Source organism: Gymnoscopelus braueri (assembly GCF_963280865.1).
Source record: "Gymnoscopelus braueri genome assembly, chromosome: 22".
Taxonomy (NCBI): Eukaryota; Metazoa; Chordata; class Actinopteri; order Myctophiformes; family Myctophidae; genus Gymnoscopelus; species Gymnoscopelus braueri.
In genome coordinates this window covers 32,597,605-32,622,128 of record NC_137624.1, presented here as the reverse complement: position 1 = coordinate 32,622,128, position 24,524 = coordinate 32,597,605, and the positions used below count along the sequence as shown (strand labels likewise).

The 24,524-nt window shown below is 42.3% G+C and overlaps 1 protein-coding gene across 2 annotated transcripts in view; it reads left to right on the top strand.

Annotated features, from left to right (window-relative positions):
- The window catches only part of LOC308078593 (rho guanine nucleotide exchange factor 28-like), an 82,423-nt gene that overhangs the window by 36,290 nt on the left and 21,609 nt on the right, over positions 1 to 24,524 (top strand). For both annotated transcript variants that reach the window (XM_080419822.1, XM_080419821.1), the window contains exons 11-31: positions 1,003 to 1,145; positions 2,514 to 3,088; positions 3,423 to 3,603; positions 4,207 to 4,330; positions 5,986 to 6,072; positions 7,497 to 7,539; positions 11,486 to 11,609; positions 13,190 to 13,325; positions 15,749 to 15,804; positions 16,503 to 16,557; positions 17,149 to 17,263; positions 17,600 to 17,712; positions 17,843 to 17,983; positions 19,175 to 19,608; positions 20,000 to 20,125; positions 21,123 to 21,240; positions 22,269 to 22,517; positions 22,636 to 22,712; positions 22,987 to 23,165; positions 23,479 to 23,567; positions 23,938 to 24,120. In XM_080419822.1, the coding sequence (XP_080275948.1) occupies positions 1,003 to 1,145; positions 2,514 to 3,088; positions 3,423 to 3,603; positions 4,207 to 4,330; positions 5,986 to 6,072; positions 7,497 to 7,539; positions 11,486 to 11,609; positions 13,190 to 13,325; positions 15,749 to 15,804; positions 16,503 to 16,557; positions 17,149 to 17,263; positions 17,600 to 17,712; positions 17,843 to 17,983; positions 19,175 to 19,608; positions 20,000 to 20,125; positions 21,123 to 21,240; positions 22,269 to 22,517; positions 22,636 to 22,712; positions 22,987 to 23,165; positions 23,479 to 23,567; positions 23,938 to 24,120 (3,348 nt within the window). The remainder of the gene's footprint in view (positions 1 to 1,002; positions 1,146 to 2,513; positions 3,089 to 3,422; positions 3,604 to 4,206; positions 4,331 to 5,985; positions 6,073 to 7,496; positions 7,540 to 11,485; positions 11,610 to 13,189; positions 13,326 to 15,748; positions 15,805 to 16,502; positions 16,558 to 17,148; positions 17,264 to 17,599; positions 17,713 to 17,842; positions 17,984 to 19,174; positions 19,609 to 19,999; positions 20,126 to 21,122; positions 21,241 to 22,268; positions 22,518 to 22,635; positions 22,713 to 22,986; positions 23,166 to 23,478; positions 23,568 to 23,937; positions 24,121 to 24,524) is intronic.

Here is a 24,524-nt window from a genome sequence, read left to right as displayed (position 1 = left end):
GTCAGCTCTCCTACCGGGCACACAGCTGCTGTTGAGTCACCTGGAGCTCACGCTGCTGGACCACAACTAGCTTATTAATGGTCATAACTTTGCTGTCGGGCAGAAACCTATTATTTCCCTACTTGATCATACTACTTATAACATAATACTACTGCTACTTCTCCTATTTTTGAATTTGTATCCTGAAAAGTAACAGTTTTGGACATATGAGGTTTCCAGCCGACAGACGATATTATGTTAATAGGCCTTTTTTATAGGTTCTTTTTTAACTGAAAATAGTGAAATGGGAAGCATTTTCAGACAAGCCTACTAGGGGAGCCTCTGATCAGCTGATAAAAAGTGGTCCATGTCATATGTACATTCCTCAAAAAATATAAAATAAAAACGTTCTCAACTTTGGAAAGCACTCTGCTTAGCCAAAAACAAACCTCTCTGACCAGCCCCTTTTAAAGGGGGCCGCCTTTTATACTATGCGGTCACCTTCTGGTCATTTCTCCTATAGGTTTTAATTCATACTGTGTCACTCCTGTTTTGATATCGCATATAAAATAATGTCTATTATGCACACTATGTAGTATACAATCTTGTATCAAATGGAAGCATGTGACATGAAGTGAATTAATAAACTATTATAAAATAGATGGCCCTGCTCACACTGAAACAGTTGCAGGCTGGACGTTAAGAAATTTGATCTGTTATGAAGCATGGGTGAAGTTTTCTATGTAAACAAACCTGTAAAGGTCACAGCAGAGTGAGCATGCAGTGTCCCGGTTCATTCTGCTTGCTTCAGCCTGAAGGTTTGTCACTTCAACCACAAAATGAGAGTGAATAATAATAGTCAAATGACCAAGGTCTGTTTTTTTCTGTGCTGTATTAACTCTTATGGTTATTATGCTGCTCTTTTATCTAGTTCTGTAAAGCACTTTGAAACCTTGTTTGGAAAAGCGCTATACAAATACATTTATTATCATTATCATTAAGGGATGTTGTGTGGTTTGACAGAGAGCCAGTGTCCTGCCTCACCCGGAGATGTCCAGAGCCGACCCCCACACTCTGCTGCTGTAGATGTGATGTCCTTGATGGACAGCAGGGACCACCAGATGGACCACCAGGCCGTTACAGACACGACAACACAGCTGACGCAGGTAGCGGCCTACACACACAGTTCAATGCTGAGGGTTACAAATGCTTGCCGTCGGTGGAAACCTCATTTGTACAAAACCGGTCCGTTTTCATTATTATTTAGAAAAAATAATTATGATAGTGAAAATAGCAGATCTACAAGCTCACAACCCGACACGTTGTGAGTTTGTAGATCTGCTATTTTCACTAGTTTTGTGCGACACTCTTGTATGATGAGGTAGGGCATTAATTTATGAAATGGGGATACAAGGTTTCTACCCGACATCAACGAAATGTAACACTTGTACAATTGTAAACAAACTGACCTGTATGGGTATGGGAGTTACAAATGGATAAAATGATAGTGTATTTTGTGTGTACCAATTATATCACTTCCATAATCTAGTAATGATACGTTATTGTCTCCGCCGAAGGTGGAGAATATGTTTTCGCTTTGTGTGAGCAAACATTGTTAGCCAAGCTAACATTGGGCAAGCTCCACGTGACACGTGTCAATTTGTTGACACCAATGCCTCTGATTGGCTAGAGGGACGCGTGACGAAATAAAATTCTATAAATAGGTGTGTCACTTCAAAAAGCTCCTACTTTTTGAAGTGAGGTAAAACAGGATCAATCAGACTTGATTGGAACAGTACCTTCAGTAAGTCCAAGTCACCCGTCTGTGCGTGTGTGTTTCCCTCTGAGAACACCTAACATTGGTCAAGCAAAGGCGCAGAAGGCCAAAGCTAAGAAAGCATACTCATCTACAATTGTAACGTAGAAGAGGACTAGAGTTGAAATGATCCCACAACAATTGATGTCAATATGTTGACATCAATGTCTCTGATTGGCTAGAGGGACGCATGACGAAATACAATCCTATAATAAAAAGGTGTGTCACTTCAAAAAGCCGTTTACGTTTTTGAAGCGAGGTAAGACAGGATCAATCAGTCTTGATTGGAACAGTATCTTCTAGTCCAAATCACCCGTCCGTGCGTGTGTGTGTCCCTTTGAGAACACCTGACATTGGTCAAGCAAAGGCGCAGAAGGCCAAAGCTAAGAAAGCATACTCATCTACAACAGTAACACAGAAGAGGACTAGAGTTGAATTGATCCCACAACAAGACCGAAATCTTAATACATATTAATATGTTGACACCAATGCCTTTGATTGGCTAGAGGAATGCATGACGAAATACAATTCTATAAATATAATTGCTATAGTCTGCTAGCGGAGACTTGTGCTCCGAGGAGCACATTTTCTAGTTATTTATGATTTTGAACGGATGGTTTTATTTTATGATTTTGCTTTAAATTCGGGATCAAAATTGTGAGGTTTCTTTCTCTACTTGTTGTCTTTTCTTCTTCCTTATGCCATCCATGTGCCACAGGTGGATGATTGGGACGTGACGTGCCGTCTCAGTGGGGTGACCGGGGACAGCACAGGGACGGACGGAGTGGACTCCGAGGGTCTCCTTCTGGTCACCGACACCCCTCCCCCACCAGCATGTCACTTCCTGTCAGAGACCCCTCCCCCACCACAACCATGTCACTTCCTGTCAGAGAGCCCTCCCCCACCACAACCACGTCACTTCCCACCAGAGACCCCTCCCCCATCACAACCACGTCACTTCCTGTCAGAGACCCCTCCCCCACCACCGCCATGTGACTACCCGTCAGAGACCCCTCCCCCACCACCGCCATGTGACTACCTGTCAGAGACCCCTCCCCCGTCACAACCGTGTCACTTCCTGTCAGAGACCCCTCCCCCGCCACCGCCATGTGACTACCCGTCGGGTCCCTCTCAAAGCCCCTCCCCTACCCCAGCCTCCGTCCATCAGTCACCCTCTGTCTCGCCTGCCGTCCAAGCCCTGGACAGGTTGAATGACGGGGGGATGTCCCACCCTCCCCACCTTGACCTGACCAATCAGAGTGAGAGCCCGCCCCTGGAAAACGATGGCCTCAGGTATTATAAAAAAAATAAAAAGAACAAACAAATGGGAAATACTCAGTGTTCTTAGTGCAAGGGTTGAATTGAATTTAATAAACTTTATTTTTTAAAAGAATGAAACAAATTGAATGCAAAACATCCCAGCAATAACCAATAATATAATTAATAGAAGTGCATTATAATGCATTATAAATGTGATTTATAATGCATTATAGACACAACCTTTAAGTAAAGCGTAGTCATAATGTGCTGTTCTGCTGAGCTTATAATGCATTATGACCAGCACTTATAATACTTCATACAAGTTATGCATAATGTGAAAGTGCTCGTCTCTGTCCTGTGCGTGCAGTCCCAGTCTGGTGGCTGTGGAAGTGGACAGCGATGATGAGGAGGAGGGTGTCCCCGTGTCCCCGTTGCCTCTCTGTCCCCTGTCACCAGACAGTCCCACTAGTGGTGATGAAAGGGACAGCCGTGAAGCTTGCATACGCACCCTCTCCGCCTCCTCGGCGTGTGACCTCATTCCTTCAAAAGTAGGATGCTTTTCTTTTGCAACTCGCTTTTATCATCTTCACAGTGAGCCTACAGTAGCAACCTAATAACAGCAATAATACATTCTCATCGTTGTCCTATTTAGTATATATTGTTAATGAACTGTTATTTAAGTCAGTGGTTCCCAGCCTTTTCGGGATCAGGGCCCACTTGAAAATCTGGAAAGAATTGGCAGCCCACCCATATCTGACCACTGAAGAGGTCAGATAGGTGCATTTTCAGAGCATGTTTCAATGATCAATCATGTCTGTGTGTTCCGGCTTGGATCATTGGTACTGACATAGTATACTTTAAGTTCCTATTTATTGGGACCACAACACATTCATGTGGGAAGGTTGTTGTGAAAAAACAACAACTTTTGTTTAATTGAAAAAGTTACACAGTATGATTCAATCACTTAAACCCTCCTGTATATACTTAGTTGACCAGAGGTCTTCCAGGGCTCTATACTCGGTCCTCTAGTAGTCCTCTTTGCCAAAAACAGCCGATCTAGATCGGCTATTGTCGCCAACTTTCCGCCCCCAGAATAGGGATTCATGTGGTTAAAAACTCATGTTTGATTTTTTGGTTCTATTTCTTTCTAGGAGTTGTGTGGCCCGGGGCTTCGTCTTCGGTCCTACTCCTACTCCTCTCCCAAAATCAGTTTGCGGCCTCGTCGTCGCATGGCCCAGGACGCCACCGCCAGCCCGGCCCCTGAACTCAGCCCCGGTCAGTGACTCTGGGATCATGGAATGTCCCACATAACAAGGAATTTAATTTAGTACATGACTAGTAAATGGGTCGAAGAACTAATGTTGTTTGTTTTAGCCTGTCTCTCATTAGTGCGGTGGCCTCACAAATCATGTCGATGTGGGAGCTTATTATTTTTCCCCGCTATCTAAAGTAAATGATTGCAAAATAGCTGGTTAACCACTTCAACCCCATACTTCGTTGACCGAGGTCCCCCAGGGGTTTTTTACTTCGCCCCCCTCCTTTTCCTTTCCCTCTACACCAGTGGTTTTCAACCCTTTTCATATCAAGGTCCATTATTTATTCGGCATTTGAGCCACGGAACCACCGTTTGATGACATTTAGCCTCTCAGACCCAGAATATTTTGTTATCATTGGATACGATTTTGTCCACAATTCCATGCTGTATTGATGTTGGTACCATAGGAGAGATAAATAACAATTCTTTCATTAAGTAATGCAGATGTTTAACAATTATTTAACTCTTGAGAGCGAAAAATGAAACCCAATGGACCCGTAAGGGTCCATTGGGTTTCATCTATAATGTTCCATTTGGTTACCAACTCTCCATCATTTAGCTGGGGACCACCTGGAACCCCGTCAAGGACCACTGCTGGTCTCCGGACCACAGGTTGAGAACCACTGCTCTACACCAAATCTCATCGGCAAAAAATAGGCAATGTAACAAGCTCATAATGCGTCACATTGCGACGCTTTGTGAGCTTGTAGATCAGGGCTACTCAACTTAAGATGGCTCAGGGGCCACTCAGCAAAATACCAAAAGTCCAAGGGGCCGCAAGCTAAAAATGACGGTCCTATTTTGGATTTTTCGATTTTGTAACACACACTACGCATTGTTATTGTTATAATAAAATGTACATTTTGACATCATATTCTTTTCACTGTACCTGTTTATTTTGTGTGTATGTCCAGTGGCATCAGCAAAAGCTAAGGTATGGCAAGGTTAGGGTTGCCAACTCCCAGAGATTGAAATAAGGGACACCTACCCTGGGCGTGCGGCAAAGCCGCGCGGCCGAAAAAAAATGGGGGTCAAAAAACCCGAAATGCATAGAAAACTATGCATTATACCTGTAACAATTGATGTTTGTTTTGGAAAAAAAATGTAGCAACCCATATACCCATATATATACCCATATACGGAAATGTATATTTTTATCCTGTGCTTAAAAAATAAAAAATAAAACCCATTATTTATTTTTTTGACCATGAGGGGCCACCAAGACGCTGCGTTGGGGCCGCGGGTTGAGTAGCGCTGTTGTAGATCGTATTTTTTTTTGCAGAATGTTTGCCTATTATGACATGCCCAGAATAGCTACAGTAGGGTTCATGTAGTTTGACAATTTATAGACAACCTCACTTTCAATTAATTTGTTTGTCTTATTCAATTTTGTTTCAAATGAATAGAATTCTCCTCTTGATTGCATGCATGCCTTCCTTTTCACAGTGGAGGACCCCTTAGCTGAGAGAGAGATGAAGCTCTCTCAGAAAAATTGTGTTGCAGATAACTTTTTTTTTTCTTTCTTTTTTTTTCTTCTTTCTTTTCTTTCCTATCTGTCCACTGTGCTCTATACTGCAGTGTTTGTAACGTTTCTATCCTGTGCTCCATACTGTAGATGGAGTGTTCCCCAGCCTCAGCCACAGCCGGTCTCTCCTTCAGGCCCTCTCTCTGTCTAAATCTCTGTCTCTGCTCCACCCTGGTAGTAAGTACTGTACAATACTCTATACCTATATTACTGGCTGCTCTGATGCTTCATCTGTACTCTGTCGTACGAGGAAACAGACGATCTACGAGCTCACAACGTGACACGCTGTTAAAATGGTAAATGGTGCATCATCTAGTGCCTTTATCCAATGTTTTCAATGTGCGTTACATTCACCCATTCAGACACATTCACCCATTCACACACATTTCACACACCGACGGCAGAGGAAACCATGCAACCAAACCATGCAACCGTAACTACTCCTTAGGAGCAGTTATGGGTTCAGTGTGTTGCTGTTGCTCAAGGACACTTCGACACTTACCTCAGAGGAGCTGGGGATCAAACTGGGAACCTTCCGACTCCCAAGTGGCCACTCTACCGCCTGAGCCACTGCCACACCACGTTGTGAACTTGTAGATCAGCTATTTTTGGTGTGTGTATGTGTGTGCGTGTGTATGTGGCTTGGCTGTCTAGCCTAATCATAATGCAGGAGGTGAGGATTAAACTGATGTCTAATTGTGTATCATTGTGTGACAAAGTATACATCAGGGTCAACCCATTCAATCCAGGGACAAATCTGTGTCACTTTAGATTTCTTTGGCTATTCAAAAATAGCAGATATACAAGCTCATAGTGCGGCACTCTGTGCAAAACCATGGTGAGCAGATATGTATGACAGTGTGGTATTAAGCACAGGCCCTGAGGGACTCCTCAGGTGTCACAGCAGGATGCAGAGCCATCACACTGTCACCCTTTAACCTCACTTCCCAGGCTTGATTTCTCAGAAAGAAAGCCTGGAGAACGCTAAAGTGAAAAGTGGATAGAAGGGCGGGTGGGGTCACTGACAGTATGGTGGAGCCGTTCCATAGTCAATAATGTCCACATTAAACTACTACTCAGTGAAGCAAACATGGCGACTGCAGCAAATAACGTTACGCCAACAAAAGCTGTTTATGTGTGACGGTGTGTGCAGTGCACATACTGTACGTACCTCAGGCAATGTTTTAATACATTTCTCTTCCAATCTGGCTGATATACGGTATATATGTATACATTGTTTGATTTAATTTTGGTTTGCACCTCATCGGAAAATCGGTCGCTCATTCTATCCACTGTTTCAAATGAGAGTTTCTCCACACAGAGTGGAGTGAAATTGGTGGGCTGGCAACGCCAGACTATGCACCTGTATACTGACTTTATGGCTTACTAATGTTGATAATAATCACCACCTTTCAGTTTGAAGATATTCATTCATACGGTGAATACATGACAGAACCTGGCAGATGGTCCCGTTATAGTTGTTGATATTATTCACACTAATTGATATTATTAACACTACATTATCTCTCTACCTTCATGTCGGTGCTCGAACCTGTAATTATTATAATTAACTGTTTCTCTTCTGTTTTGATTTTCCACAGAGCAGAGAGTGGCCAGTCTGTCAGAGCAGCCACATGAAAAAAGGTATGTATGTTAATACTTTTATTTGGTTCAATATTTATATATATATATATATGTATATATTAAAGATAATAAGATATGCATAAGATATGCACATCCCCACAGTTCTTTGAAAACGGTGCTGGACCACTTGAGTCAAAAGAAGGGAATGTCCGCACACGATAGACTGCTCTCCCATATTTTATTTAAACAACAAAAGCAACGTGTCGCCCATGCCTGATGAAGCCCTTACATGGGCCAAATGTTGCTTGTGTTGGTTCAATAAGATATGGGAGAGCAGTCTATCGTGTGCGGACATTCACTTCTTTTCACTATTTATACAACCCTGACTGACAAAACCACTTTCACTTTCACTTACATTTTTAAAGAATCACTTTTGCCACTTGTGTGTAACACAATTAATTTACCAGAAAAAAATAAATGATAATAATAATAATACAAAGAAATATGGAGATACAAGGTTTCTGCCCGAGAGCAACGCTAATAACCATGACTGCTTTGTTGCTTTAGTGACAGGTGGCTGTATCTGTGTTTTATTCCTGTGGTTTGTGGGTTTGTGGGTTTTTAGGTCAGCCACAGGTGCTTAAAATCTCTTTCTTCAAGTGACAAACGAAGAGACACTCAGATATCAGATACATGAGCCTGAGGGCTTTCTATCATTTTTCTGTCATGTGAAATGTCTTTGCTCTAATCCTCTGCATGGGTTACAGTGTCATCTTACTGTCATATAGCATTATTTTACACTTATGGGAGAGAGGAATTATAGTTCACAGTGAAATCAGCATTGTTAAATTACAGCTGCACTATGTAACTTTCATGACTCTCCTGTGCAAGTGCTGACATGTTTTGCCACTGAGCTAATAGAGCCTGCCGGCTTGCTCTGGGGATAAATACGATTTTGACCCTAAGGTAAAAAAAAAAGTCAAACCAGAAACGGGATCAAGTCAAAGGTCGTGTCCAAACTAGACACAGGATATTAATGTCTCAATAGAAGTGCAGGGAGACCAAATACAACCACCCATTATTGTATAAGTTATATTGTATTAACATACTCTACCATACAGATTGGACATTGAACATTTTATTCACTAAAGAAGTTACATAACACCGCTTTAATGCTGAGGATTTTGCTGTGTAGCAGTACAAAATGAGTGGCAGATATAATAATGGGCCACTGTACCACATAAATAAAGCCTGATTTACACTTAGTCATATGACGTGTCCTGTGCCAAAATTAGCCGATCTACAAGCTCACAGCGCGTCCTGGACGCCGTCGTATGGCGGGGTGTAAATTAGGCATAAGTGTCTGAGAGGATCTGTCTAATTGAACTGATGGGCAGATTCATAACCAGATTATGAATCTAATGTGGGCTTAATGTTGCACTAAATAGTGAAGGAGTATGTACAGAGAATATTTCATACAGTAAAACGGTGCACTCAATTTTCCTAATGTAGTCTTAAGTCTATTTTGTGTGGGATGTTCTTTTGGAACCATGCCAAGTGCTTTGTGCTCTGTCTCATTCATCAATAACACGCTTTCCCATGCTCTCACCGCGCAGTAGCTCCCTCTTGTGGAAAACATCAGATATGACACTGAATGTGAATCATTTGACAAAATATGCATTTACTCCATGCAAGGGCTGAAGGGAAACTGCTTGTTCTATGTATCGACTGCAATATGGGAACCAGGCCAGCATTTCCATCTTCCTCATGATGTGCAGTCAGTGGACACAGTATTTAACTCCAGTACTTGAGTCAAAGTATAGATACTCCTGGTAAAAAGATATTCAACTACTGTGTAACTGAATGTTGCCCAGTCAAATTTGTACTTGAGTACAAATTGAGTACTTGCTATTAAACATACTTGAAGTATTCAAAAGTACTTGCTTTTTGCCAGACCCAAGGGGTCGGGCTTACATGAGGCTTTGTATCTGTTTTCTCCATACATGGTATGTCACTTTGTCCCCCGGCCCCAGCCAAAAAAGTCTGTCCCCCTTTCGTCATAGAAGGGACATAGAAGGGACACACGTCATGCGAAGCCCGGCCATTCAGATTTCAACCACTAGGGGTCTGGCAGTACCAGGTCCCCTGGTTCTTGTTAAAATACTAAGTATTCAAAAGTACAAATTACAAAGTACATTTTCTTGTATGTATTCAAAGTTTTACATTTTCCAAAAAAAGCAAAGACTCTCCAGATATTTTCCAAAAATAGCTGATCACAACACGTGTTGTGAGCTTGTAGATCTGTTACTGTAAGTTCACTGTATTTGAAATAGGGCTTAAGTGGTTAATTCATAACGTAGTCAATACTCAAATACTCAAATAAAGTGCAGATACAAAGATATACCTATCAGCATTAAATCGTTCCAGTATGTGTGTGTGTGTGTGTGTGTGTGTGTGTGTGTGTGTGTGTGTGTGTGTGTGTGTGTGTGTGTGTGTTCTGCAGAGAGATCAGGCTCCGTAAGCGCGCCCAGTCTGCTGATGATGACAGTAATGTGGAACTGGCAGAGTCCCTCCAGCATCTCACTCTGTCAGAGTTCCTTAAAGAGTATGTGGGGATCGCCCCTCCGTCCGTCTACCGGAACCTGTAGAGTCCTTAGTCTTCTAGACCTTATGGCACGTTCTTCTGTCTACCAGAAGTCCTAGTCTAGACCTTATGGCACGTTTCCTCTGTCTACCAGAAGTCCTAGTCTAGACCTTATGTCACGTTTCCTCTGTCTACCAGGAGTCCTAGTCTAGACCTTATGGCACGTTTCTTCTGTCTACCAGGAGTCCTAGTCTAGACCTTATGGCACGTTCACTAGCTTTCTCTAGCCACAGTTCCATAACCACTTAAACCCCAGCATCCCTATTCCGGTGTGGGGTGGGAGGGCGTTCACCAAAAATAGCAGATCTACAAGTTCACCACGTGTCACATTGCAACGCATAGTGACAAGTTGTGAGCTTGTACATCGGCTATTTTTGAGCGAAGATATTTGGTGTACAGTTAAAAAAAAAGAGCGTAGCAAGTACACTTCAATAGTATAGAGGGTTTAAGTGGTTAATACCATTAACCATGTAGATTCCTCTAGATGTTATGGCTCTTTCACTCGCTACAGCTTTCACTAACAACCGTCTATTTTCCTTTCTCATGTGTGTCTAACATTTAACGTCTACATATTTCCTTTATCATCTAACAACACAGGTTTCTAAAGGTAGCTGCATGCTACATCAGAACAACCAATGTCAGCTTGTTTCGGGAGGGCTCCCCGAATCGAAAAAAGAAAGAAAGACAAAAAAAATACAGACAAATTGCATTTCATACAGCCACAGTTGTGGTGAATTTGTGACAGTATGGAGGTTTTGCCCCTTTCTAACGATAGGTTGTCTTTATGACTGGTCTCTAGAGAGAGATTTCAGAGGTGTTTGTACCTCGCTTCACTGATGCTGACAGAAGCTGGGCTGAATGCGGAAACGATGCGAAACATCTGACCAATCACGTGGAGGCACAGAACAACACCCAAAATCTGTTCTGATACCGCCCACTTGAACCTCTGAATAACTCATATTGTAGTCTGTAGCCAGCCGAACAAATTGTGTCTATTCTGGTGTATGTATTAGGCTTAAGCATGAGTAGTTTGTTCTTCATTCATCTGAATTCATAGAAATATTTTCAGTGACTAACAAAAATAACCTTTTTGGTCTTTCTCTCTTGGTCTGATATCACACTTTATTGAATGCCGTCCCCCTGTTTATGTCAGTTATTGTCAATCGTCACAACTAAACACAGTGTCACAGTTTATTGAATGTACTGCTGATGCTCATTTCAGCCTCTATAGCTTTTCTCACCTTCAGATGGTGATGTTTACGGAGGCTGTCTGCAAGGAGACCTGGCAAGGTGCTGCACACTACTTCTATAAGTTATGGAACGGCAAACATGATGTAATGCAAATGACTCTGCTGCTTACAGAATTGAAGAGGAAGCGTTTGATCATTACAACAGCCCCTCCAAGGTGGAGTCGGAGAAGTACAAAGTTATTCGCACCTTCAGTTTCCTAAAGAGCAGGATGTCGAGCACACGCAACAAAAACAAGGTAAAAACAACAAAGCATTGTCTTTAGTTGGACCTTTTCCCACACCAGTGGTTCTCAAAGTGGAGTTCAGGGACCCGCAGGGTTCGTTGAGGGGATTCTAAATGGACCCTTACAGGTCTGTAACTCTGAGAGTGTACAGTACGCTCTCTATAGAGTTATAGGGGTCCTTGAAATGAAAACATTTGAGAGCCATTGGTATACACCTTCACTGTGACACATGCATGCATAATATTCCTCAAATAGTCGAGCTACTGTAGCCTTCCACAAAAGCACCCACCCTAATTTAAAGTTCCAGTCCATAAGTTTAATTTTCTACCTAAGATTCAAATCCAGGTCTCCCGCCTGATAGACACACTCTGCTGAGGAATCCCCACTTGGCCTGGGGATACAGTATATGTTGCACTATGAGCTTCAGGCAGTACTAGCTGTCAGCCAGTTGGTGCCCTTCCAGTCGACTAAACTTTTCAGTTCATAGTTTAGTTAACTCTGATAACCGTGGTTCAGACTTGAACCCAAGCCTCCATGGGTGGGAAAACATTTGCCAAAACTAGCACATCTACAATTAAGCTCACAACGTGTGAGCTTGCAGATTGGCTATTTTTAGCTCACATTTATTGTAGTGTGTCGGGAAAACAGCCGTTTGACTAAGACAAGAGGGTTTAAGTAGTTAAACATTATGTTTTCTTGTTTCGTAGATGTTTTGGTCTCTCTGCACCGTAGTCTTTTATCTGGATTTTGTCTCCGGTTCATCTTTCAACGGTTTCTACTTTCAGACGCAAACAAGCACGTTTTCCTACAAGCAGGAAATGTTATTGGAAATGTCTCAAGGTCTTAGGGACTGACTAAACATGTTAGTCAGTTCCTTCAGTGATTCATCTCTGACTTTGTTGTTCTTACCCTCCATTACACTGCTGCAATGCTGGACAAAGTACTCAACCCCAGTACTCCTGGTCAAATATTACTCAACTACAAAGTTGAAAGTTGCTCTGTCAAATTTGTACTTGAGTTAAAGTGCTGGAGTACATGCTTTAAAAAAATACTCAAGTATTCAAAAGTACACTTTAAAAAAATAAATAATAATGCCATGGCTGCATTGAAATTTAGACATTTCCCCTCAAAATGTACGAATTTCCAGAAAAAATTAAAATAAATCAGTAGGGTCTATTTGTAAACTCTCAGAGTTATGGGGGTCCGTAGCCTAATGCATAACAAACTGGGGGTCCTTCCTTGAAATGTAAAAGTTTGAGAACCACTGCTGTAATCCACCCTTTATTGTAACCTCAGACACTTGTGCTGATGTCAATACATTAAACTGCAGGTTAGTTGGACCACTACTGGTTGACGGGAGGCACTGCATGAAACACAAAGCGTAATACATCCCCCAACCCAAACGGACTCTCCGTCTCAACTCAGAAGTACAGTAGAAAGTTTGGCACTCGATCGCGCTGGAGACCCGTGTTTCGACTTTCTTCGTAACGGGACATAAATCTTCTTAACGAAGTACTGATGTATCGCCGAGAGGACTTTTAGGATGTGCCTCTTTTGTTCACGTTGTTGTCTCTCTTTCATGGTCCTCCAAGGGGAAAGGGAAGCAGAGAGAGGCCAAGGACGGGCAGCTGAATGGACACAGCTTCACCTCAGGCTCCATTATGGGTCCCAGTGTGTGTGTTATCTGTGACAAGCCAGCGCATGGCAAGGACCTGCTCCATTGTACCAGTAAGTAACAATGTACACATACAGTACAGCTTCCTCTACATGTAGCTCAGTGGTTCTCAACCGTGTCTCTGGATCAGGGCCCACTTGAAAAGAAGACGCGACTATAGGGCTGTTGACGATTAGTTGTCACACAAATAACTGCAATTAAAGACTTAATTGTGTTTTTGTGCATTGAACACTGGAACATAATTATGAATACAACTTAAAAAATCTGTTTGGTTTTTACTAGGCTTAATAATCATCACAAGGGCAGATGGGACAAATAACTTCAATATACAAAGAAATTACTGACCCATTTATGTCATAATTGTGACAGGCCTTGTCGCGACCCATCCATCTGACCACGTAACGGCTGCCGTGTGAAGTGGTCAGATGGGTGGGCCGCATGCATTTTCAGAGCATGTGTTCATCTTAATGATAAATCCATCGATGGTGTTCCGGCTTGGACCAACAGAGATTCTTTTTTTTTTTTTTTTACTTTAAAGCTCTATATTCTGATAGTATTCATTGCCAAAGAGTGTTTGTTCAGTAACAGGGGTCTCCCCATCTTTCCAGCTCTTTAATAAACAGAAAGTACATTTTCAGGTGGGTTGCACATTGTCAACCAATCAGGAGAGAGTACCCATTTATCATCTTCAATTTTATATCGTTCCAGTTCCAATTTTGTCTGCTCATTTCGTTGTCATCACTTCCAATGTCACTTTTTTATCCTGTATCCTGTATGAGTTTTCTCTCCTGCAGATACACTTATACTGTATATATACATACTGTAAGTAACTCTCTGTTGTTTACTGTTGAGTGAGAAAACAATGTTGCACATTTAGCTAATCATCTCTTGACCCCCCAAAATAATTTGGGGGCCCCCCCTTGGGAACCACTGGTCTAGGAGAGGGTCTTGTCTGTGTGTCTATTGTGTGTCTGGGGTTAATCTTGGACACCACTGTGCTTTAAATGGCAGTAAACAGCGTAAAAAAAAACATTGCCCTTCCAGCTCAAACCTCCCACCCATGCAGTGAACCTGACGCTTATATAGCCAACAGCGCCACCCCATGGTCACAAATCCATTTCACATGTTTCACCCATTTGGCTCTTACATTTGCCCTTGTGATAAATGTTAGGATTAAGTATGTATGATAGTATCAGTATGATTGACAGGGGAGATGATCAGAGGAGCAGAGTTTGTACCACTATGGTTGGCACATGGATTGAAGTATGCACATAGTTTCTCAGTGAAGGTGCACCCAGTGAAAGAGTAGAGACGAACTCTGGCTTCCACATCATAAAAGGAGACCAGACCCTCCTCATAATCCACAAACACTCCCACTTTCTGGACCTCCTCTCTTACAGGGAGGAAGACAACAGGGCCAGCAAGAGCCGCGTACCAGTACGCATATCCATTCCTCAACCATATAGTCCAGTTATCGTTGTTGGGGCCCAGTGTGATTGTTCCCTTCCTGTTGATGGACTCTCTGACCACTCCAATATTCCAGTTGAATATTCCTTGAAATTGAACCTCATAATAAAACCTTCCCGTGGAGAAGCTTTGTTTTCCTAAAACACTGGCATTGAAAGAGAATCTCTCTTTGTTGTCTGGGAGATTGTTACGTACGTTTCCACGATTCACTTGTTTTCCATCCTCAGACAGGATGAGATAGGGATTTGCTGTATCAGGGTCCAGAGTCATATCCACTGCATATTGCTGCACCCTCCTCAGCTCAGCATCATACAGCTTCTCCATCTCTTGACTGAGTGTCTTCTCCATCTGAGCCCTAGTTGTTCTCACAGTCCCTTAGAACGGTCTTTCCCTTCCTATCTTTGCTTATGGTTTCAATGGCAGGATGCGTCTCTCTTTCACTGACACCAAATGTATTGAAAATACTTAACATCGGTTTTATAACAGAAGTGAATGGCTTGTCCGAATATGGAGCAATACGTCATAGAGTGACCACATGATGCCAGGCTGTTTTTAAACCCCGTCTTTAAAGACTTGTTTCACAAACAATGGGTTGGGACCCATTTTTGGTTCATGGACCCATTTTTATGGGTCATGAGTAAACTTCCTCCCAAATAATTTGAATTATTTCAAAAGATAAAAAAAAAAAATCTGAACGATAAAAAGTCATATATCTTTTCAAAATAATTTCAGAAATTCTGACAAAATAAAATAAATTGTGAAAACAGCTGATCTACAAGTGAGCTTGTGGTTCGTCAATTTTCACAGTTTTTTAAAAATGGGGCATAAATGGTTAATTCATCATGTATTTTTGTACTTTTGGGTCCCGGGGAGACACCACATTTAACTTTTGGGTCTTTCTTGATCTGAACGGTTTGGGAACCCTGGCCTGCTTTAAAGTATTAGAACATGTCTTGTTAAAAGTATCATCAACATACTATTCTCCTCTAATCCCACTCGTCTCATCTAGGTTGCACTGCAATGGTCCACAAGGCTTGTAAGGAATATGCTCCCCCGTGTATGAAGGTGAGTTCCCACTGAGTGATACTTGTGTCATTTGGTACTGCTCGTCAACTACCAGTGGTGGAAAGTAACATTACAGTAAAGTACATGTACTCAAGTACTGTACTTAAGTACTTTTACTTTACTGGAGTACTTCCGATTTTCTATACTCTTACTTCTACACCACTGCATCTCAGAGACAAATATTGTACTTTTACATTTGAAAACTTTAGTTACTAGTTAGTTTGTGGATTTGGATTATTATTCCAAAACATACATTTACCATTAAAGTTTGTCTATTTGAAAATAGCCGATCTACAAGCTAACGTGTCGCGATGCGACGCGTTGTGAGCTTGTAGATCTGCCCCCTGAGAGCACTGAGAGCACTGCTTCTCAACATGGTGTTCTAGGACCCCCAGGGGTCCTTGAGGCGGTTCCAGGGGGTCCTGTCAAGCTAAGTGACTTATCGTTAGGAAACAAATGGACCCCTACAGGTCTGTAACTGTGTTAGGAAACAAATGGACCCCTACAGGTCTGTAACTGTGAGTTAAATTAACAGTTAGGACTTTTACTGTAGATCTGGGTCCCAGTGATACAAATCATATCAAACTGGGGGTCCTTGAAATCTTGAAGGTTGAGAATCACTGCTTTAATGGGTTTGAATAAATGGCATGCTTGACAGTGCTCTGTTGTCCAACCAGTCTGTGTTCTTTGTATTGTAGAAGCTTCAGGATAAGTATGCTGTTACCAAGAGCAGGACGGCATCCCTGCCACAGAGTGAGTCTGAAAGATAAACCAACATTTCATTGTCTCCGCCAGGCCGAAAGGCATGGCCCGAGACTATGTTTTGCACCCTGTCTGTCTGTCCGTCCGTGTCTGTGGACAGCTAATCTCCGGCACTGTTGGCTTGATGGCAGCAAAACTGTGCACACACACACTCCCTGGATGCCAGAGCAGAACCTCTGGCCCAAATCTTTCACATGGGCCTGTTATAGCGCCACCAGGAGCTCGATTTTTGCTAAACATTTCTTTTTGACAGTACTCACACAAACTTCACGCAAATCAATACACGGAATCTGTATAGTCATTAAACAAAACGGGACTTTTACATTTTTCATATTCCATCCTGATTGGCTAAGATTTTTTTGCAGGAGTGCTCCATTTTGAACAAAATGCCTCAAATCATGAACGTGCAGCTTCTGTGAAATCGGTACACATTATCTCTATAGTCAAGTGATCAAGACGGATCCCTCCGATCTTTCATATTCTATCCTGATTGGCGAATTCCGCATATTGCTGGCCCACAATAACCTACCTGACCTGGCGGATGATTGTTGTCATATAGAAACTCCTCTCCTCTCCTCTCAGATTTCACAGTGAGGGACAGCTCTCCCTCTCTGCCTGTCATAATAGCTAAGGAGAAGAAGGACACGTCCCCGCTTCCCACATCCACGTGCAGGAGTTTCCACAATGCTTATGACAGGTTGCAACCTTCCAAAACATTTTCAACAATTTTCTAAAACATTATGTAAAAAAATTGTATCTTTTGTTTTCAGAAGAATTTCAGATATTTCAATAAAATAAAAATACAAATCCATAAACTTCCCAAAAATTTAAACAAATAGTGAAAATAGCCAATCTACAAGCTCATATGATGCATTGTCAGCTTGTAGATTTTTTTTAAAGGGCTTAATCAATTAATTTCTAATGTATTTTTATACGTTTGCGGACGATTATACTGTATGATGGATGAGGATGATGATAATGACTGATTTGATGGATGTACAGTAATGTGACTAACTAGCCCGCTGCTCTCCAGGTTCAATGAGAGTTCAGAGACAGAGTGTGACGGCTGGAGGATTCCTGGACAGTCAGATGAGCTCCTACACATCATGGATTCCTCCACCTCCACCGACTCCTCACTGGGAGAAGGTGTCTACCTTATGCCCATGTCTATGATGCATTATAACTGTACACACTGATATACTGATATACTGTACAGCCTGTTAAGTCGTAAAGGTCTTTGCTGAAAACGTAATGCAGTCTTTGTGTCTTCTCGTAGACTGTATTGACGCGGGTGTCCATGGCGACCTGACATCGGATGCAGTGGATTACGAGGCGGAGTCCTGGAGCCTGGCGGTGGAACACAGGTTCTGCAAGGAGCAGGACAAACGAGAGGTCAAACGACAGGACGTCATCTATGGTGATGACACTGTGATGGAAATTAACCACAACCGGCTTTTGTGATAGGATCCTTAACCCACAGTGTAGGAGACAAGTTGTTCTAGAACAGTAGTCCTCAAACTTTTTAATTTCAAGGACCCCTAGTTTGGTAATCATTTGGGCATGGACAAACCTATAATGTCCATTTGGTATCTAACTATCAATCATTTATAAATATCAATATTTCATATATTTCATATTCAAGTTCATAATGGAACAAGCCGATAACACGCCGCCTCGAGCCGCGCGGTCAGCTTGCCCGGGGTTATTGCGTCAATCAGCGTGTTCAGGTTTCGGTACCCAATCAATCTGTCCCTCTCCATCTAGGCTGGTCACACCCAAAATTCATGAATGATGTGGTTGTTTTTGAGTGGTGCCAACCACTCCTACATTTGACCGTGTCTGTGTGTCCGTCTGTGTGTCCGTCTGTGTGTATGAGCACGGCCTCTCTGTATGTTTGAGCACAGCCTCAACAGCTGCGGCTGATTGCAACACAAAGATGCAACCATACAGGTACAGGTACAGTACAGTACAGACCGTACAGTACAGTACGTACAGTACAGTACAGTACAGTACGTACAGTACAGTACAGGTAGAGGTACAGTACAGTACAGTACAGTACAGACCGCACAGTACAGTACAGTACAGTACAGACCGTACAGTACAGTACAGTACAGACCGTACAGTACAGTACAGTACAGTACAGTACAGTACAGGCCGTACAGTACAGTACAGTACAGTACAGTACAGTACAGTACAGTACAGTACAGGTAGAGGTAGAGTACAGGTACAGTACAGGTACAGTACAGTACAGTACAGTACAGTACACACACACACTTTTGAGTAAAAATACTTAAAATGAGTAAAAATACTTAAAATGAGTAAAAATACTTAAATATTAGTAAAGATACTTTAAAGTTCCTAAACTGAGTAAAAATACTTTAAATGAGTAAAAATACTTAAAATGCGTAAAAATACTTAAAAGATGTTAAAATGAGTAAAAACACGTACACATCTGTACAAACATTTTCAAGTACTTAAAATGAGTAAAAATACATTGAAGTCATCAACGTATGTAAAAAGTAACTAATGAAATGAACTCATGAAAGGCACCACTCTCTTCACACTGGGTGTGATTTTTTTATGTCTGTGTCTATGCATTGTGCTGCAGAGCTGATGCAGACGGAGCTGCACCACCTCCAGACGTTGCACGTGATGGCCGAGGTGTTCCGCCGCGGCCTGAGGGACGAGGTGCAGCTAGACACCGAGGCCCTGGAGCGGCTGTTCCCCTGTCTGGACCAGCTGGTCCTCTTCCACCACGCCTTCTTCAGCGCCATGAAGGAACGACGCTACTGCTCCACCCAGACACCAGGACCCTGCTCCTTCTCCCAACCTCCAGGACACTGCTGCTCCAGCCAACCTCCAGGACACTGCTGCTCCACCCAGCCTCCAGATCAGTGCTCCTCCACTCAACCTCCAGGAAACTTCTCCACTCAGCCTCCAGAACCTTGCTTTACCACCCAACCTCCAGGACTCTGCTCCACCCAACCTCCAGGACACACAAACTACCTCATCCAACACATAGGAGATATCCTGCTGCAACAGGTGGGCTTCTTCAGATGTACTATATACCATGGTTATTTTAGTTATGGTCCCCCAAATTGATATATATTTAGCCGAGGACCCCCATCTGAAAATTATTTGTATCGCTTTAAAAATATATATATATTCAAAGACAATTTTTTTCAAAAATAGCAAATCTACAAGCTCATAGTGATGCGCTATGAGCTTGTATATCTGCTATTTTTTAATAGCCAATGTATGAAATATGGATAAAGTGATTACAATCATTGTGAAGCAATATTAACTCATTTTGCTGGGGACCCCCTGGTACCCGCCCCCCTGGGGGTCCCCGCCTCCCTGGACCCCACTTTGAGAACCAATGATGTAAAGGACTACGTAGATGCTCAGTTCATGTGTATGTATGTTTGTGCAGTTTTCAGATGAGAATGCAGACAGAATGAAGCAGGTGTATGGAGAGTTCTGCAGTCATCACAACGAAGCGGTCAGCTTCTTCAAAGAGCTCCAACACAACAACAAGAGGTTCCAGCACTTCATCAAGGTACTAACTTAACCCATAAGTAACCACTTAAACCATTATTTTATACTTTGGCTATTTAAAAATAGCAGATATACAAGCTTGTAGATCTGCTATTTTTGAAACATTTTGAAAATGTGTGCAAATCTTTGAATATATATATTTTTTAAAGCAAACATTTTTTAACTCAAATCTTTGCTTCTGGGGGTGTCCTGGAACAACATATTTTGAGATGGGGGTCAAATACATACTAATTTTGGGGGTCAAATACATGAAAAAGATTGAGAACCACTGACATAGAATATTTTTTTTCTATGTCAGTGTCAGGTTTTTCACAATCTGGGAACCCAAAGCCAAATGAGAATGAAAAACAGCGCCCTCTGCTGTTTGTACTATCTCATGTTGGCTCTGGGACAATGAAAGCGCAGCACACATGCGCAAAGGAAACCGGGGTTTTAGTCTGCCTTCACGCTCCACTTCCGGGTGGTGCGACTATGTTTTCATTCCCACTAACAATATTTCTACACGGAACACTAACACCACTTCTCCCAGAGAACATGGATCGTTTTGGTTATAATCCTACTTGTTTCTATGATGAAAGAGCAAGTTAAAATGTGAATATCTTTCCGTGGTTTTGTCTGCTCCGCGGACGCCATTGTTAAATTAGTTTCGGCTTGTTTCGAGTAGGGAAGGATCAGCGGACACGTAAATCCCGCCCACTACATTTGATTGGGTAAAGCGCGGCCTGCTTCCTGATCTGAAGGCACGCCCACGCCCACACAGTGCGTACACGTTATGACGAACCTTCACGACAGATTCCAACGCAGAGCAGAATCTGTTCTTGAGAGATTAGGTTTTTCAGAAAACTGTTAGGATTTAGAAGAGATTTTTAGAATCGGCTTCATATTCATATTCATATTCAGAGAGCTCAGCTGTGTCAAAAATGAAAGTGCATCTGTCAGCTCATACTCAGGGATGTGTAACATGTGATTATTTACTTTTTTTATGTCACCATTTCAAGCAACAAAGTAACAACTCGTTGGTAAGACGGAGAGAGATCCCAGAATGCATCTTGCTGGTGACCCAAAGGATCACCAAGTATCCAGTGCTGTTGGAGAGGATACTACAGTACACCCAGGGTGAGCCCTTTGCTGCTCTCTGCTGGCTAAATGGAGGGATAACAAGTTTGGAAATGGAAATTGATGAGAAATGTGTGTCACATAATGGCTTCAGCACTGACTAAAGGGCCCTCCACACCAGCGTTCTTAAACGTTTTTGGCTCAGGGCACCCCTGACTTACACCTTACCTTACATTTGAATTTTAGACCCTCCAGAAAAACGCGGGCAAAAATCCTTGATTATGCGGGCAAAAACTCTTGATTATGCGGGCTAAATCCTTGATTTTGCAAGGAGATATGCGTTTTCTTTTGCAATTTTATGCGGTGAAATTGCAGAAAGTTGCGTAATATGCGGAAAGTTGTGAAATATGCGGCAATATGCGAAATAAGCGATATGCGAAAAGTTGTGAAAAATGCGAAATATGTGAAAAGTTGCGGAATATGCGGAAATATGCGATGCGCATATTATGCAATGCGATGCGCATATTATGCGATGCGGCCTTTTTGAAAAAACGTTACCCCCGCATAATTATGCGCGATTTTGCTGATTATGCTGTAAATTCTGCGATCGCATAATCACATTTTTCTGGAGGGTCTAGAATTTGGCAGTGAATACAGCAGATCTACAAGCGCACAACGCTCCGCACAAAAGATTTTTATACATTTTAGAAAAAAATGTTAACTGCAAAATTAGTTCGTATATTTTAATGTGAATACTTTTGTACTTTTACTCAAGTAAATTATGTCTACCGGACTTTTACTTGTGCCAGAGTATTTCTACATTGCGGTATTGGTACTTTTACTTAAAGGAGTAGTTCACCCTAAAAAAATACTTATTTTCTATCAATGACCTGCATTTGAGTCTCCTACCGTCTCTCCGGTCATCAAATTATTGGCTTAGGAATGCGACAAAAACTAAACAAAACTCCATGAATTCCAGGCTTCATGGGGTGTGTAACTGATAGAAAATAAGTCATTTCTTGGGTGAACTACTTCTTTAAGTATAAACTGTTGAGTACTTTTTCCACCACTGTACATCTCCCGTATAGAGGACACAGAGGAGCATGCAGACATGGCGAGAGCTCTGGCTCACATGAGGGAGGTGATAGCGGCCGTGGACCTGAGGGTCAGCGAGGACGAGCAGGACCAGAGGCTACAGGAGGTGCTGAACCGCCTGGAGAACCGCAGCTCGGCCAAGCTGAAGAGCGGACTGGCCTTCCGGAAGCAGGACCTCGCGGGGCAGAAGCTCAAACACCAAGGCCTGCTGCTGTGGAAGACCGCCACTGGAAGACTCAAAGGTTGGCAAAGAAAAGTTTTGTTTGTTAATAATGTCATTTCCTGCATCCCTTCTGCCATAATGTAGGGGTGTTTTATGGTGATCTGATGATATTTCCTTGCTCCTCTTTTCAAACGCAGATGTCTTGGTCCTCCTGCTCTCTGACTCCCTCATATTCCTACAGGAGAAGGACCAGAAGTATACATTTGCTACTGTGGTGAGGAGTAACTAAAGTTTTCAAATAATAGTAGTGGAGTAGAAGTACAATATTTGCCACTGAGATGTAGTGGAGTAGAAGTAAAAGTACAGAAAATTGGAAATACTCCAGTTAAGTAAAAATACCTCAAACTTGTACTTAAGTACAGTACTTAAGTAAATGTACTTAGTTACTTTACACCACTGAATTTGACCGTGCATGTCGGACGTGCGTGTCGACCCTCATTAGACTCAGGATAACGATATGTTTCTGCGTTTCTCTTCTCTCCTTGAAGGACCAGAAGCCTCCGGTGGTCTCTCTGCAGAAGCTGATCGTTAGAGAAGTGGCCAATGAGGAGAGAGGGATGTTTCTGATCAGCGCCTCGGCCGCCGGACCCGAGATGTACGAGGTTCACACCTCTGCCAAGGACGAACGAAACACCTGGATGAGGCTCATTAGAGAGGCCGTGGAGAGGTGCGTGCGTGTGTGCGTGTGTGTGTGTGTGTGTGCGTGCGTGCATGGCTTGTACATGGAGAGGTGTGTGTGTGTGCATGCCTTGTGTTTCTGTATTTGCATATTATTGAGATTATGTATAATAATATTACACAAGATCTTACCTCTCCCTTGCACATAATATGGACGTACTGTACAGCATCTACTTATTTATGGACTAGTTTATGGATGCAACATGTTTTAACATGTTTTAGGGAATTCTAAATTGCATATACGTTACAAGAAGTTCACTGTTGTTGAGCCCAGTTTTCTGTGTGTTCCTGTGTGCGTCTAGCTGTCCAGAGGAAGAAGAGGACTCCAGCGAGCCTGAGGAAGAGAAGAGAGCATCTGATGCACGCCTGCACAAGATCCATAAACTCCAAGGTACTGTAGTCCACATGACCCTCACAGCCAAACATCCATTTACATGAAATATGTAAATACATATTTCATGTAAATGCATGATTAATATTTTGCTTGTTTCGAGAGTATATGCCAAATCATGACCTCTTTACAGGTGCATTAAGGGATACTTTTTTGTTTAAAGTGGCACTAAACTGTTTTTTTATGAATAAAATGTAATTTTGACCAATCTGTTTGGTAGATTATGTTAATACAATATAACTTTTACTTGTAACAGAGTATTTCTACTTTGCAGTATTGATACTTTTACTTAAGTAAAAAAATTGAGTACTTTTTCCAACACTGGTGAAAACGTACCCTACCTTTCATCTTTGTGTCGGGCTGTGTGTAGAGAGTCTGATCAGTAACGATCAGCAGATCTGTCAGAGCCTGGAGGAGAAGCTGCAGATGTATGCAGAGCTGTTTGCATTGAGGATGGACACTCCACCACTGGAAGCCTGCAGGCTGCTGGTCCAGCCATGTTCAGAGGACCCTCCCCAGGCCACACTACTGCTGGCTGCAGCTCTGCAAGAGGGTGACAATAATACTCTCTTTATTGTTGATGTCAGGCAGTAACCTCGTACCTCCAAATTTAAACTTTTTATGATTTTTTTGTTTGTACCTTGTCATACTATCAGTGTCGGACATAATAATAATAATACGTACAATTTATATAGCGCTTTTCTAAGTACTCAAAGTCGCTTTACAAAACAAAACAAAAACTAAATATTAGAAAAACTAGTTAAAAGGTTAAAGACTAAGAACACAAATACTTCTTTTTAAAAATAGAAATAAAAGGTAGACACGGGGGACTAGAATTAGGTAGGGATTGCGAGTCTGAAAAGGTGGGTTTTGAGTGTGGTTTTAAACGTGGCGAGGGTGGGGGCATCTTTGATGTGACCTGGGAGTGAGTTCGATCCATATGGGGGGGGGGGGGGG